Source organism: Nelumbo lutea, chromosome 3 (assembly GCF_056320005.1).
Source record: "Nelumbo lutea isolate HS-2025 chromosome 3, American lotus-T2T, whole genome shotgun sequence".
NCBI classification, from domain to species: Eukaryota; Viridiplantae; Streptophyta; class Magnoliopsida; order Proteales; family Nelumbonaceae; genus Nelumbo; species Nelumbo lutea.
The window spans coordinates 28,690,030-28,707,400 of record NC_142686.1 but is presented as its reverse complement, the minus strand read 5'-3'; the positions used below and the strand labels follow the sequence as shown (position 1 = coordinate 28,707,400).

General features: G+C 34.9%; 1 protein-coding gene across 2 annotated transcripts; it reads right to left on the bottom strand.

Annotated features, from left to right (window-relative positions):
- Positions 1 to 9,185: 9,185 nt before the first annotated feature.
- Positions 9,186 to 16,276, bottom strand: LOC148863892 (cysteine-rich receptor-like protein kinase 43). Of its 2 annotated transcripts, none has more exons than XM_088975321.1 (6): positions 15,932 to 16,276; positions 15,703 to 15,848; positions 15,373 to 15,583; positions 11,478 to 11,712; positions 11,223 to 11,373; positions 9,186 to 10,142 (listed from the first exon to the last, which is right to left on the bottom strand). In XM_088975321.1, exons 1-6 carry the CDS (start codon positions 16,002 to 16,004, stop codon positions 9,729 to 9,731), a joined length of 1,230 nt encoding a protein of 409 aa, XP_088831447.1. In that variant the 5' UTR covers positions 16,005 to 16,276; the 3' UTR covers positions 9,186 to 9,728. The 2 variants fall into 2 exon arrangements, with proteins under 2 accessions (XP_088831447.1, XP_088831448.1); XM_088975322.1 differs by having other exon boundaries at positions 15,938 to 16,276.
- Positions 16,277 to 17,371: the final 1,095 nt, after the last annotated feature.

Sequence of the window (17,371 nt, the reverse complement as noted above, 5' to 3'; positions counted from 1 at the left end):
GGACAAGAAGTTAATTTTGATAAGTCATTTATTGTTTTAAGCCACACCACTAATAAAAGAATTCAAAATAACATTGTTTCTTATTTTGGGAAGAGTGCAACTACAAACATGTTGTAAACCCTTGTACACGGCTGGAAAGCCATCTGTTTTTCTCATGCTGGCTGAATGACTCTAATTAACACTACACTTTTCTTTATTCCTACCTACTACGTACATGGCGCTGGAACCCAATTTTCTAAACAAGTTTGCAATGAAATTGATGCAATTGCTATGCTGTTGACCAGATCGGCACCAACTCGGCACAGCTTCTGGGTTGAGGATTGCAATTTGACTCTCATCGAAATTTGGAAATTTTGTATAGTGGATCGAGCTTTAATGAGACCCAGGAGGCCAAGAGTTCAGTGGAGGAAACCTGAAGCAATGGTTTGTTGGAAATCCTGGAGTTGGGTTTATGTTGAATTATCATAGCGAGAGGGAGAGAGATGATCTTAATGTTGTGAAGACCCTGTTTGAGGAGAGTTTTATACTCCCCTTCGGCCATGGCGTATAAAACAAATCATAACCGATTACAGGATTTTAGTTGGTTAGATGCTCAGTTGGTCATGTGTTTGTCTCTCAAAATGTTGGAAGAGTGGTCACAGGCCTTTACTTACTAATTCTCAACATATTTGGAAAATCCAATGGCTATGGCTATGAGATAAGCCACATGTTTATAGAGAACAAATAATGATCTCTATGCTGTTGACCAGATCCACTCCAGTTCTTACTCGGTCAATAGTAGACCATTTAGCCTAGTATAGACTAAATGATGACACTTGTCTTCTTCTGTAATGTTCCCAGCATTGAATGCGTAAAAGAATATTAGAGGCTGAACCTGTTATAAGGGGCACACTCCAGTTCTTACTAATTCTCAACCTATCCCTTGCTGTATTTTAGCTGCTCCAAGGGCTTGCGTCTCGGATCAGTTCCTTTGCTGAACCTGTTATAAGGGGCACACTCCAGTTCTTAAGGTTTGGGTTCAATGATTAGGGTTGGGCTTGGGTTGAGTTATTCTAAATTTATTATAATAAGTAATTGTAATACATGTTACATCTTTTAGTAATGCATTCTGAATATTCTCAATTACTTAGCATTAATTGGTTAATTATATGTCGTAAGTATTATTCATTAATAATTTACCATTTTATTGTTTCAAAAATTAATAATTTTTAAATGTCTTTTTTATTATATTATAATTATTTTATATGTATTACTTTTTAGTAATATTATTTACACATTTAGTAATTTATATGTATTACACATTTAATTAATATATTTTTATATTATTATTTAATAAATTATAAATTCATTAATAATTTTAATAAAAATTATTTAAGTGCCCAATAAAATCATGCTAACACATTAACAAAATCTAGATTTCTGTGCTATCCCAATGTATGTGTTTAGTATATATGTGTTTGGGAGTTATCCCAATGTATGCACAATGCTATATGTGTAGAGTTATTGCTTTTAAGAGATTCAAGTTCTTATTCCAGGATTCCTTACAAGTAAAAACTTTGTACACACTCACTCTAACATAGAAATCCAGTCACATATTGGAAATTTCTCTCCATGAATTTAATATATATGTACAGAAAGGGGGCGTTCTTTTTTCGGATTCTGAGAGGGGGGAAAGTTGATCAATGGGATTTTGGTTTCCATTGACCAAGAATCCCATATTCTTTTTTCAGATTTATGTGGGGACCAATACAAGTTTATTTTCGTAAGTATCACTTTCCCACCTAGGGAAAAAGCTGCCAACACTTGAATGAGACAAAAATGCCATTTTTAATAATGGATTTTTATGGTTAAAATGGTCATTATCTTATTTACATGAGAAATAAAAGAACATGGGTAAATACACTTACCCGTGTAAGTGTTTCCCAGAAAAAACTTACCCAGGTAACTGCATTTACCCGGGTAAGTAACTTACCAAAAAGCGAACAAGGCCTAAATATTGCTACAAATAGGAATCCCAGCTACGATAGGAAGCTTTGTGCATAGAGTCTTGGATTACAGGAGATCTAGGCTTTCATTTTGCATGAGCAAAGAGAATCCTAGACTATTTGACTGAAAGTCTTTTTTTTTTTTTTTTGAATTTTGGCGATATTGCTGGAATACTCCATGTGGGCCGTTTGAATAGTTCAACACCACACTAGTAACCCCCCTCCCCAAAGCTAGTGGTTGCAGAATTCACATTTGCACCCCACAACACATCCCAATCGTGTATTGGTAACATCTTCCAATGACAACTTTAGGGAGATATCCAATGCACGTTGAGATGTGCATGTGGGGCGTCAATGTGAACCCACATAAACCAGCTAAAGTACCAACTAGAGGTGTCAATTGGATGGATTTGGTCCAGCCTGGTCCAATCCAATGTGAGTCCACTTGTAAATGGATTGGACCCAATCCAATCCATTAAAATGTCAATGGATTGGATTGGATCCAATCCAAACCGAATGAAATATCAAAAAATTATATAAAAGCACTTTTAGCATTGAAAAAGCACTTTTGTAAAAGTATTTTGATAAAAATATTTTCATAAAAGTGCTTTTACAAAAGCACTTTACTGAAAGTAGTTCAGAAAAGTGTTTTTATAAAAGTACTTTTATAAATTTTCATAATGTGCTTTTACAAAAGCACTTTATTGAAAGTACATCAAAAAAATGGTTTTATAAAAGTGCTTTTGTAAAATTACTTTTACAAAAATACTTTTATAAAATCACTTTTCAAAACGTACTTCCTTAGACTTTTATAAAAGTGCTTTTGTAAATGTACTTTTATAAAAAGTAATTTCGTAGAAGTGTTTTTATAAAAGTACTTCCGTAGAAGTGTTTTATAAAGGTACTTTTCAAAATAACTTCGGAAAAGTGCTTTTATAAAAGTACTTTTGTAAAATCACTTTTCGAAAAGTACTTCCATAGACTTTTATAAAAGTACTTTCATAAAACTGTTTTCCTAAAAGTACTTTTGTAAGTGTTTTTATAAAAGTACTTTCATAAAAATACATTTTATAAAAGTGCTTTTGCAAAAGTTCTTTCATAAAAGTGATTTTTTAAAAGTGCTTTTGTAAAAGTGCTTTTATAAAAGTACTTCTATAAAAGTGCTTTCATAAAAGTACTTTCGTAAGTTTTTTTTGTAAAAGTGCTTTCGTAAAAGTGCTTTTATTAAAGTGATTTTGTATAAGTGCTTTTATAAAATTACTTTTGTAAAAAGTGTTTTCATAAAAGTATTTTTGTAAAAATGCTTCTGTAAAAGTATTTTTATAAAAGTGATTTCATAAAAGTGATTTTGTGTTGTCTTTAGTTTTGATTGATTTCAAATTGGACAAGGGTTTGGCCTCATGATCGGATTATTGAAATTTTGGTTTATGTCTAATTCAAACCAATAAGATTATGGACCAATTTATTTTGGGTTGGCCTAATCCAATAATTATAATAGACCCTCCAAATCTAATTTGATAAGGTTTGGATCGGATTGGATCCAAACCAAAACTGGTCCATTGACACCCCTAGTACCAACTAAGCTAACTTTTAGCTGACAATTGAAAACCTATTTGTTGATAGACTCATTGATTGATTGAGAGATTCAAATTTTCAAGAATCTCCTCTCTCTCTCCTTTTGTTTTAGTTTTGTCTTTTCTCTCTTCCCTCCTCTTGCATGTAAGAGACTCTTGTCTCACATTGCTTGGAAAAAGAATTGGCTTGGAGTATATTACTAGGATTGCTCTCCCTATGGGTAAGGACCCATAGGAGGAGAACAATATATATCTCTACATGCATGTGAGGGGGTTTGGGGGTGCTTCTCACACATTCACACACCAAGCTAGGTTGAGACGCGGGTAAATGCACTATACACTGAAACGGTTTTTTTCCTTTAACTAGTTTAAACTACTTTGACTTTTGAATTTCAAAGTTCTGTTTAAAATGTTTATGTCTTCTTCTACTTGTTCGTTTTGTATTTTTGTGTCTCTTCGAGCAAGTGCCTTGTTGCATTGTTTTGGAGAGGCACTTCTCTTTGAAAGGATACATCTGTGTCCATTCGGGTAAGCGAGTGGACAAATGTATTTTTAAGGAGAGGGACCAAGTGGCACGACTTAGCCCTCCCTTTCTCCGTAATTCTCAATCTCGTCTTCATAGTTCTGCAACACTGTTGAATTTGGTTTGGAAAGGGTTCACAGATATGTTCTATTTTGCCTTATTTATTATTATTTTTCAACAATTTTAAAATTGCATTTATGGAACCTATCTCTGCTAACCCCATCATGAGATACTGAATACTAACAATAGAATGTGTTGGTTCCTCCATGTTTTGCAACAACATTCTATTGTTGCAGAACACTAGATTACAACTGACCACCTCTACAAGAACCATATACTGAATTGCCTGTCCAATGAATTGTACAATGTTTACTCATCCTACAACTTTACCTATAAAATTTGGAATGCTTTGGACAACAAATATGCTCTGGAAAATGTTGAAAATAAAAAATATGTGATTGTCAATTTTTTGCATTTTACCATGAAAGAAGACATTGATGTGTCTTTCCAAATAAATGGGTTTCAATTGCTTGTGGGGGAGCTAGTAAATGAATGCATGATACTGTCAAATGAATTTGTTGTCAATTCTCTCATAGAAAAATTGCCACATACATGGAATGATTTCAAAACAAGTATGAAGCACAAGAGAAATGACATTACTTTGGACCAAATAGTGGTCCAAATCAAAATAGAATAACAAAATAAAAAGAAAAATGAAAGTGAGAAAAAAAAATTAGATTTCTAAAACCAATCTGGTGGTGAAAATGACTACAAAATTCAGAAAGAATTTGAATGTAAAAAATGACCAGGAATTCAAGAAGCATCAAAACAAAGGAAAATGTTGTATGTGGCAAACCTAGCCACTACAAGAAGGATTCCCATTACCAAAACAAGAAAGACTTTGGGAAACCAAATGTCAACTTATCTAAATATGTCATTGCAACAATGATTACCGAAGAAAACTTGGTTGATAAATCAAATGAGTGGGTTGGATACGGGTGCTACCAAGTACATATGTAGAACATGTTATTCATTTTTTGAGTACACAACTTAAATCGAAGGAGAGCAATTTTTCATGGGAAACTTACAAATTTTAAAGGTCATTAACAAAGGAAAAGTACTCCTAAAGCTGACTTTAGGAAAGATCCTAATGCTAAATGATGTGTTGCATGTGCCAAAAATCAAGAAAAGCTTAGTATTAGGTGCATTCATCAACAAAGTAATACTGAAACTCACATTTGAAACAAACAAAGCCATGCTAACTAAAAATAATTTATTTATTGGAAAATGATATAATGTTGGTGGATTATTTGTGTTGAATATTTCTAATATTATTATGAATAAGAATGATTCTTCTTCTACTTGTATTATTGAATCATTTGATATTTAGTATGTTAGATTAGGGCATCGTAGTGCTTCTTATTTAAAATGATTATGCAAATTAAGAGTGTTGAATGTTCCTATAAATTTTACAAGTAAAAAATGCCAAATATGTGTAGAAGCAAAATTTACTAAAAAACCTTATAAAAGTGTAGAAAAAGAATCCGAATTACTACAATTTGTACACAGTAATTTAGGGAATCTTAAGTTTCATGAAGCTAAAAGAGGAAAATGATATTATATAATTTTCAAAGATGACTTCTCTAGATATGCAAAAGTTGTTTTATTTAGATCAAAAGATGAGGTTGAACAAGCTTTTATAACAAACAAGATTAGAGTAAAAATTTAGTTGGAAAATAAAATAAAAAAGACTTGGAACAAATAGAGGGACTGAGTATGATAAAGAAATCATCAAGAAATTCTTTGAAGAAAATGAAATTATAAATGAAACCACAACCCTTACCAACTTGAATTTAATTGAGTTGCAGAAAGACTCAATAGAACATTAAAAAAAATAATGAATCCTATATTAATTAGTTTAGGTGCATTTTTGAACTTGTGGGGGGAAGCAATCCTAACAGCTTGTGACCTATATAATAGAATACCTCCGAAGAAGAAAGGACAAATACCATTTGAAATTTGGTATAACAAGAAACTTAGTTTGAACTACTTAAAAGTTTGGGGTGGCTTAGCAAAGACTAGAATACATGAACCTAAAAGAAAGAAATTGAGACAAAAAACCTATGACTGTCTATTCATTGGATATGTACAAAACAATGTAGATTATCAATTCCTTGTAGTTAAAACTATTGATAATGTTGTATAATACAACATAATAGTTGAGTCCTAAGATGCATAATTCTTTGAGCATATCTTTCCATGGAGAAAAAAAAACAATAAATAGGGAACTTCCCCAAGTTTATAACAGAAACCAAGAACAAGAGTTAAATGCTCAAGGAGTCAGTATTTTACTTAGTCAAGGAAACACCTATTTTACGAATCAAGAATCAAACTTAAGGAGAGATAAAAGACAAAGAAAAGATACAAACTTGGGTGATGGAGTGTTCACATTTCTGATAGACAAAGACCTAGTAACTTATCAGGAAGCCATAACTTTCTTTGATACATTATTCTATAAAAAAGACATAAAAAGTGAAATAGACTCTTTAGTCACTAATCACACATGGAAACTTTTAGATATCCCACATGGAACTAAGGCACTAAACTATAAGATGATATTTGAGAAACTAAAATCAGATGGTACCATAGATAAATGCAAAGCTAGATTAATTGCTAAAAGCTTCAGACAAAAGAAAGATGTAGATTTCTTTGACACATATTCCCTTGTTGCAAAGTTAACTACCATTAGAGTCTTATTTGTCATAGCATCAATTTACAAATTGGTAGTCTATCAAATGAATGTAAAAATAACTTTCTTAAATGAAGAACTAGAGGAATAAAATATGTATTAAGCAATTTAAAGGCTTCATAGTACTAGGACAAAAGAACAAAGTATGTAAGCTGATTAAGTCTTTGTATGGCTTAAAACAAGCTCCCAAACAATGGCACAAAAAGTTTGATAATGTGTTAATGATGAATGGATATAGTAGAAATGATTCTGACAGAAGCATCTATAACAAATTTGTAAATGATAAAAAAGTCATGATCTACCTATATGTTGGTGATATGCTAATAATGAGTACAAGTGTAGAAATAGTAAAAGAAATAAAACAATTTTTAATGTCCAAATTTGACATTAAAGACATGGGTGAATCAGATATAATGCTAGGGATTAAAGTTCATAAACAACAACAAAACTTTATTCTCTCTTAGTCACTCTATGTGGAAGCTATATTTAATAAGTTTGGACATTATGATTGTAAAGTAGTTAAGACACCACTTGACTGTAGTATTCACTTAAGAAAACATGTAGGAGAACATGTTTCACAAAAGGAATATGCAAGTATAATTGGATCTATTCCATATTTAATGAATTGCACAAGATTTGATATAACAATAGTAGTTGGAAAACTAAATCAACATATTCATAATCTTAAGAATGAACATTGGGAAGCCGTAATAAGATTATTAAAATACATAAAAAGAACTATAAACTTTGATTTGCATTATTTAGGTTTTCCTCCTATTTTAGAAGGTTTTACTGATGCAAATTAGATTTTATATTCAAAGGACAATACTTCCACTAGTAGGTATGTCTTTATTCTAGGAGGTGGTGTTGTTTCTTGAAAATCAATAAAGTTGTCCTATAATACAAGTTCGACAGTGGAGGCCGAATTCATTGCATTAGAATTGGTAGGGTTTGAGGCAGAATGACTAAGGAACTTACTGGCAAATATACCACTTTGGCCATGGCTAGTTCCATCTATATCTCTACATTGTGATAGTCTAGCAGTAATAGATAGAGCCAAGAATAAAGTGTATAACGGTAAAAGAAGACACATCAGCCTAAGGCACAACTTGGTAAAACGATACCTCAATGAAGGTATAATTGTGTTAGACTTTGTAAGGTCTTAAAAAAACCTTACAAATTCGTTAACAAACCTCAGATTTCTAAAGTGGTTTATGAGTCATCAGTAGGAATAGGGTTAAGGCCTGTTACATAAGTCGTTAGTGATGGAAACCTAACGTATGTGAAAGGAGATCCTTGGAATTATGTTGAATGGGTAAAAATGAATCGCTAGATGACTTAAGAAAGCACTATCAATTCATGCCCCATTATAGATTCCAAAGTAAGATTGTGCACACTACAGAATGAGGAGAGTGAGTGTAAGACTCTTAATCGGTCAAGAAGAGTGTCTATAGTGCATACTAAATAATCGATTTAAGTGAGTGTGAAGTGTGGCTACTTCTATTAGAACTCTAAGGGTCAACTCTTTAAAACACTCATAATTCCAAAAGGGGACCAATGCTCAAATGTTCCAAAACAATAGAACCACTAAGGAAATGTGACTTGAGTTGGTTGGAAGATTAACTAGTTACAACAAAGGGAAAGGTTGAAGGAGTTTCACTCTACCCATACTCTATAACATAATTTGTCATGCCCAAGTGTTGATTGAAGTCCAAAAGACACCACCATGAATACTTCTCTCACCACGATGTTTAGGTGTCCGATCTTCTTATAATTTTGAATTTTATGGGGGATTATTGGAGGGAGATTCAAAATTTTAAAATCCTCTCTCTCTCTTTCTCTGCCTATCTTCTTTCTTATGCATTCTCTTTGTGGTTCGTGGAGGTCTAGTAAGCGAGTGCATGTTTGCCAGTGGCCTATGAGCTATTTTTATCTTGGTAACCAATTTGCAATCACCCGGTTGCACCGTAAGGGGTAAAAGAGGTTTTAAGGAGAGTGACCAAGTGGCACGATTCAACTATCCATTCCTTTGCAAATCTCAATCTCATCTTCATAGTTTTGCAACACTGCCAAATTTGGTTTGAAAAGTATTCACAAATAAATTCTATTCTGCCCTAACACCTATCAACTTGCAAGGTTCCAACCAGCGGGTTTCTAAGGTCTCCTTAGGCTCAGTTTGGAAATAGTACAAATGCAAATATGTATAATGCAAAATACATATAAAATAATACAAAATATAAAGTCTTGCACTCAACATATTTGCATTTGTACTCCTTCCAAACTGAACCTTACGGTCGTAGCAAAGACTTGGGATCAAATTCCGCCTGCACGTGGGTGTTGCCTTTCAACAAAAATAAAGAAAAAACCACCTATCAACTTTGATTTAATTAGGTGTTGAGTCAAATTTACATGACAAAAACAAAGAAGAAAATTCAAATACATCCTCATCTGTATATTTTGCAAAAAGAATGAGGGGGCTGTTTGATGACAATTGAAGTGGCTAGACTGAATGAATAATTACTTTGTCCTGATCCTAACAAAATAGTCAAACAATAAAAAATTCAAAAATATCAATCTAACAAGCCATTCAACCATTAAGGAGTTCATGACCTGTATAATGACTTATTGATCACTAAGGCTGCATTTGACATTCCTTACTTTAAGGACTTATATCATTTTTGCTGTTGAAAACTCAATGTCCATGGGGACATTTTAACAGCAAAAAGGAGACAAATCCTTAAAATAAGAAATGCCAAATGCAGCCCAAATGAAAAAGCAATGAATCATTCAGTATAACCCCTTCAGCTGTAATAAAATGCCCTCCAAGCAAAACTTGAAAAAGGAAGAAAAGAGCAAAACAATATATCCACAAACGAAAATGCGAAAAGGCAGCCTAGTTAACCTTGAATAGGACGTTTGCCTTTGCCCTGAGAATGTGAAGCAGAGGTGCTAAGAGTAGATGTGGAAGCACTACTAGAATAATTGAAGGTGGAGGGAAAGGATGATTCGGTGGTGAAACCAGAATCAGAAGCGACGGCAAAAGTAGAAGACCCATCGGGCTTTAGAGTTCTTCTATATCTAGAACCGGGGCAACCCGGTTTGGTAGGCTCTTCTAGGGTGGTACCGGGATTCTTCGACAGCATCACCACCACACGACGCATGGTAGGCCGTTTGGCTGGATCGGCTTGAGTGCATAATAACCCTATTTGTATGCACATGGAAATTTGTTCTATGGATGATGATGATGAAGAGGATGCTAATGCCGAATCCATGATCTCCAACCTCCTTTTTTTCTTGTAAAGCTTGTATGCCTATAACAATAAAAAGAAAAGAAAAAACATTTTCATTATTCACTGTTGAATACGATTTTTTTTATAAATTGAAGAGTTCAGAAGAGCCGGGGATAGACAATAATTTGGGTAGAACCTGGAAGTAATAACAAAATAAATTAGATGTCCACAATTTAAGAATGAATATGACTCAGAACAGAGGCAAAACAGGTTTCCCCTTCGCTATTGAATGGGTTGCAGCTTGGGCTGCTTGAACCGACCCAGCCTGCAATTCTATGCTGGGCTTTAATTTTCAGTCTCGAGTTGGGACTAATAAGCCCAAAAATTTGAACTTTCGTAATTTTTGGGTCAGGCCTAAACTTAACCTTTGGGCAACTTGAACCTGGTCTGGGTCCAAACCCAACCCAAATGTATTAAATTTTAGTACAGATTAGGCTCAAGTTGGACAATCAGATTTGGGCTTGAAACCCAACTTGCACCCCCTACTATTGAATTGAATGTGATCCACTTTCAAACATGAAGCAATCAAATTGGATCTTACATCAAGTATCATACTTTGAAACTTTGATGATGGTCTAATGTTTTTTACCATCACTAGTTTGTTTGAACAAGTGAAAGTTAATTTCAAAGAATAAGAAAAAGAAAGCAATATTCAAGTCTGTAGTATTGTTCACATTCAAGGAAGTTGACTAGTAGGACCCGTTTTTCGCCCTATCTTAAAATTTTTGGAGGCAACTTATTCAGAATCCTGAATCCAAAACCCATTTTTCAAAGAGGCTGCACTTGAAGGGTTACGAGTCGGGGATGGGCTCCCCAGATCCCGACCCGAAACCCGACCCTGACCCAACCAAGAAAGGGATCAATGCAATGCAGCAATGCGAAAGGGGCAAGTTTTTCCTAAAAACAGGAGGGGGACGGAAGGTTCAGTGCAACTTCACCTCAACATAAAACCGTTAAGGCTGACCCGATCCTAAGTGATTGGGTCTGGTAATGTGGATTTACCATCTAACCCGATCCACTGATATCCTTGGCCCCATGGAAAGGGTTCAACTCTAATACCGAAAACAGAAACAACTACTTCAATAAGAAATGAAGACTCACCCAATCCAGTAGATTCTGCGAATCGAGATCGAGGGAGAAGGTGTAGTTCCTTTGACCGCTGATCAATTCAAGCACCAAAACTCCGAGGCTGAATACGTCCGCCTTCACCGACAGCCTTCCATGCATCACATACTCAGGAGCCATGTATCCACTGCATTCAAATTTATCCAAATCATCATCCACACCGTCCAACTTGATGACCAACACAAAACCAGTGAAAACAAAGGCAGCTGATGCTGAGCTAACTTTACGTACTTGGTGCCCGCGACGCGCGTGTTTACGTGCGTCTGATCTTCAGGAAAAAGACGGGCCATCCCGAAGTCAGCGATCTTGGGGGCCCACTTCTGATCCAATAGGATATTGCTGGCCTTGATGTCACGGTGGATGACGGGACTATGGGAGTCTTCGTGTAGGTAAAGCAGGCCGCGGGCCACCCCCGAGATTATACGGAACCTCCTCTCCCAATCCAGCACCTTTTTCCTCTCTGAATCTGCAATACCATTACCACCCATTCGTCAAATATCACCGTTATCAGTCACATCCATCCGTTCATCAATTAATATCTTTTAATTTTAGCGTGCGATGCACAACACTCCAACTACGTATCCTTTGGTGTATGGTTTCAACGAATTGGGATCTCTACACCAATCTCACACAGCCATATCCCACTCTGAATTGGGAACATCTACTCGTAAGGGCATAAATAATAAATAATAAATACAAGTAGGGGAGATGTTCGATGTGTGCGGCTAGGACATGTTGTGAGATCGGCGTGAGGCAAACACTGTATGAATTCAACTTTCAAGGGATTGTGTTCTCAACTTCTCATGTACTAATATATCAATTTATCATGAAGTGGGTAGGAATAGCAATAGGGCGGGTTCGGGGTGAGAATCATATTCCTTCCCGATCCCGATTCTGAAATTAATCTTATTCCTATCCCTGATCTTTGATGGAGATAAAAGTTATCCTCCATCCCCAATCTCCGACAGGTTTTGATTGATCAAAAATCATGAATGAGTTTTGATTGGTCAAAACTCTTTTCATACCATAACTTTTTCGTATCATAGATTTTCCCTTCCTATTAATCCCTGTCTTGGTTTCACACGGCAAAAACAATCCCATTCCTAACACGGGTTGGAGAAATTGGGTCCCCGTTGGGATGGCCATAGGCCCAATCCAGAAGGAAAAACAAAAAAACAAAAGATCTATATTCCAATATTTGTGGAAAAACATATGATACTAGAAAAACTTGAAATTAAAAGTCAAAATAGAAACACCGGTCAATGCCGTTTAACATAGTGGAATTTATATATATTTGGATTTAACATTTTTCTATTAAATAAAAGGGTAAATGACAAAGACCCCTGTACTATGGGGTCTGTGACAAAGACCCCCTGTATTTTGTTTTGTAATAAATACCCCCTTATTTATACTATGACCGAGAGACAAAGACCCCCTTCTGTATTCTGTAAGCCTTTTGTTCAAAAAACCCGTTACAATATTTTTAATTCCCATATTACCCTCGGACGAAAAAACACTGTTTGTCTTCTCCGACCTCATACACTAACGGTAGTAGCTCTAATCTCATCTACCTCAGATTATTTCAAATTTCTCTCTCCCTCTCTGTCTCCCAGATTTTTTCAAATCCAGCGTGCTATGTTCATGATACACTAACAGGAGGATAAAAATCCAGAGTGCACTGGTGTGAATCCTACGGGGATCGCATTCTATAACACTATAATAGACAAGCTGCACCTTCTTCATAAATGATAAATCCCATTTAACTAAGCTGCTAGTATGCTGTAGGAGGGAGGTTTGGAGACGTTAATCCTACGAGGATTGCGTTCTATAACAGTATCATAGACAATCTCCCACTAAGAGGTGAATTAGAGGCTTGGAATTTAATTCTAACCAAATCTGCTCTGATAGACCTCAAGACTAGAATTCTAACAGTATGATAGACAATCTCCTAGACTCCTGTGTTTCTCTTATCGTCTTTAACAAATTTAGGCTTGTGTCAGGCAGGGATCGAACCGTTTGTGACCTTGTATCATCACAACCGGCCACAAGAGCTGGAGGACAGATATGGGGGATGGCTGAACCCTCTAATACAGTAAGCCCATGAATATTTGTTTCTCTAATTATCTGAATCTCGTTTAGATTTTATGAATTATAAAACACAAATTTCTGGGGAAGTATGTATTTGTGTCTCTGTCAAAAATCTTGTGATGAAATCGTGAAGAGAGCTTGACTGGAAATAAAAAAATGGGATTTTGATTTTGTTGGTGCTTATTGTTGCAGGGAAGATTTTGTATATTTTGCGGAAATCTGTTTTAGAAGCTTCGGGGTCGGGTGAAGTTGTGGAGTAACTTGAATGAGCCCAAACAGTAGCGGATTTTTATCCTCCAGATCTGTTGGTGTATCATGAATAATGCACTTTGGATTTGATAAAATCTGGGAGAGAGAAATTTGAAAAAATCCGAGGTAGATGAGATTAGTGCCGCTACTGTTTGTGTATAAGGTGGGAGAAGATGAATAGTGGTAATATAGTGAGTAAAAAATATTGTAACTGTCTTTTTTGTCTCACGGTCATCGTATAAGAAAGGTATTTATTGCAAAATAAAGTATAGGGGGTCTTTGTCACAGCCCCAACAGAAGTACGAAGGGGTCTTTGTAATTTACCCCAAATAGAATTTATATTTTATTTCACCAAGGACCACTATGCGATAATTTATTCGTGAGTTAGTATCACGCGTGGTTTATTTTAAAACCAACTAAAAAAAGAAATCGTTTTTTATATAAGTGATAGGATAATTGTTTAATTGTCTAAATCAGATGGATCAATTTATAATGTTTTATAAGAAAATTTAAAAAATGCAAAAAAATTGTATAACAATGGATATATCTTTCATACAATATATATCATATTAAATAAAATAAGCATGAATTATTTTTGTTGATATTAGAAATGACTAAAAATACAAAAATTCATATTTAAGTATTTAACCTATCAACAATTAATTCAAACAAATAATTTAACAATCTATGTAGTTAGCTTATCAGGCTGTTGACCAAGTCTACTATTCTTTGTACGCAAAGAATTTGACCGTACAAGGGACCTACAATTTTGTCTGAGTGAAAAGTTAACCGATCCGACCATCCGGTTTGACCGTAAATTTCAACACTGTTGAGATGAAATGCCCCATCAACAGTCATGATGAGTGTCTAGATTAAAACTAAAAGGTAAAAACTGGAAAAAAAAAGCATATCCTATAATTGTCTATGATAATAACAGAACTTCAATTTTTTTTTTCATTTTTAATAATATATAACCTTAACAAAAAATAATAAAAATAAGAATAAATACTAAACTGTTTTTATACGTTGATAGAACAATAGTTTTTAACCAAAATTATCTTATGTTCAACCTATAAAATTTATTTTTTTAACATAAAAATATTACAAAAGTAATAACAAAACAAGAAGACCTTTATATTTCTCTTATACAATTGGTCTGGGTTTCAATAAGAACCAGTTCTTGTTGTCAAGATGAGGTAGGAGCTCTATTTGCATTCATTACAAAGCAAAAATAGGAGGGGCAATGCTTCCATATGAATGAGAATTAAATCCCGAAACACTTGGTAGGGGCTCAGTCTGAATTCATTGTGAAATCGCATTGAGTAATCTAAAATTCACTGTGTAAAATTGAGTAATCTAAAATTGTGAAATCGCAAAAATAGGAGACCAACATGCTTTAACCATTACACTAATGAGTCTCTTTTGTATCTGGACTCTTATGTTTGAAAATATCCTTGAAACTTTATGTTTGAAAGGATAAGAGAGAGAGAGAGAGAGACGAGTGGTTGAAATAAGCTTGTATGAACCATGGCAAGGATAGAATAGATGGGAGGAGATATTTCAACTTTCAAATAGAAATTTCTGTACATAACGAAATTGGGACATCTGTCACTATGTCATCGGTTTAATAGGAAGGGCAGAAGGATGTGGGTAGCAGGAGATCCGTACCGCCCAAATAAGTGTTAGGTGTACCATTCTTCTACCAAGTAGATTATGCGGTAGATTGGAATTGGATGGCATTTTGGTCATTTTAATTTTCAGGGGGTGAAGGAAGTGTTTGGTTGCTTACCGAAAATGAATTTGTCGAGGCTCTCACGGGGAAGGTACTCGTAGACGAGGATCTTCTCTGCGCCGTGGGTGCAGTATCCCAGGAGGTTCACAACGTTCCTGTGCTGCACTCGGGCCAGCAGCTTCGCCTCGTTCATGAATTCCCTCGTCCCTTGCCTGGAGCTCTGCGACAGCTTCTTCACTGCGATCTCCCTCCCATTCCCCAACTTCCCCTATTAATTAATTGATTTCCTCCTTTTAATCCTTTAATTGTAAACAAATCAAAACCACCACTAAACAAACTCACAGTTTCGCTTTCGTCAACAGTTTCTGCTTTCATTAATTTAATTACCTTGTAGACGGGACCGAATCCGCCTTCGCCGAGCTTGTTATCAACGTGAAAGTCTCTGGTTGCAGCGACAAGGGTCTCGAAAGAGAAGAGCTTTTGCTCCTGCACTGCGATTTGCTCCAAGTTCTCTTCCTTCTGACCATCTGAACCTGAACCGTCAAACAAACAGATATGAATTTTGCTCTCATTGAGTAGTATTTTGTTTTGGGGGGGTTTCTGAATTTTGAGTTACCTCTACCTGAGTGGAATAATTTGAAGGTTTTCATTAGATTCTCTATGCATTTGGATTTCAGGATGACCTTCATGTTCAGGGGTTTTCTGTAAGCGATCGCGTTGGCAGAGGAACACCATCAATGAATCAAAGAAATGACGACGATGCTGGGTTGGTTCATTGGATTTGGATGGCAAGAGCCAAGAGAGGGGTGTGGGTGTTTCCCAGAAACAACCAATACCTGTGCCTACCACTAAATGCCCAGTAGAAAACGTTGGAAATTGGTTATTGCTTCAATTCGTTCCAAAGTCCGAACTCGAGTTTCGATTCCTCCTTTCTTTTCACAATTTACAATCACAAATGAGCGATTAATGTCATGTTTGGTGTTGACTTTTATTATTATTTTTTTCACATTCTTATCATCTTAATTCTTATGAGTTATGACGAGGAGGTTTACGCCACTCTGGTCTCCGCTCCACACACTTTTCTCACATCCTAATTACCCACAATACACTACCAATGGGCGACTGTAGTGTCCTTACTCCTTAGAATACTTTTGTGCCTTTGTGGGTAACAAATCCGGCTGAACGTTGGTGGTCACTGAGGATGGTGACAGCGTACACAGGGGTTCACTTGCGCAATGTAGAGAGCGATATTATTGTAAGAGCTAAGAGGGGTCGTTTGATTGCAATCAGTGGTAATTTTTTATGATGATGATAATAATAAATAATATGTTTTTATAAAATTTATATATTTTTATATTTATAAAAGTTATTTTTATTTGTCATATTTATTTTTATTTAGGTTCAGTTTGAAAAGAGTACAAATGCTGTATAAATATATACAAAATATAAGGTTTGGCACTCTACATATTTGCATTTGTACTCCTTCTAAACTGAGCCTTACTATAATGAATATATAATATTAGGGATTATTCAAATATTTTCTATATATATATATTTTTTGTATTTGTATACTTTTGGTCATTTTCATATTTTTTTAATTTTTATTTTACTATGTATATATTATTAGGGACACATTTTGACCCAAATAGGTTGAATTATTGATTGGCCATCTTCTATAGTTAAAATTTCTTTTAGGGTCATCTACTTAAATATTCCTTATGGTTTTGATGTTTTTACTAAAACTTAACCTCCAGTTTGTGTTTTACTAAAACATCCCTTATAGTTAGGAATGGCAATTGGGTGGATTTGGGCCGGGGTCATACTCCCTGTCCTTGACCCTGATCCTTGCTCGAGATAAAAATGACCATCTATCCCCAGTCCTTGATGGAGGCAGGTTCCCCATTGGGGGCCTACATCCCCAAAAATTTTAAATTAAAATTATTTCTAGAAAATAGATTTACTTCAAATAAAGGATTTTTTAAACATAAAAAACTTTTAAGTATATTTTGATATAAATAATATATATATATATATATATATATATATATATATGAAA

Coding starts and splice junctions, on each gene's coding strand:
- LOC148863892 (XM_088975321.1), bottom strand. CDS start 16,004: ATGAAGGTCATCCTGAAATCCAAATGCATAGAGAATCTAATGAAAACC. Junction 15,584..15,702: donor GATTCGGTCCCGTCTACAAG/GTAATTAAATTA, acceptor ATTAATTAATAG/GGGAAGTTGGGGAATGGGAG. Junction 11,713..15,372: donor CCTCGACAAATTCATTTTCG/GTAAGCAACCAA, acceptor ATGGTATTGCAG/ATTCAGAGAGGAAAAAGGTG.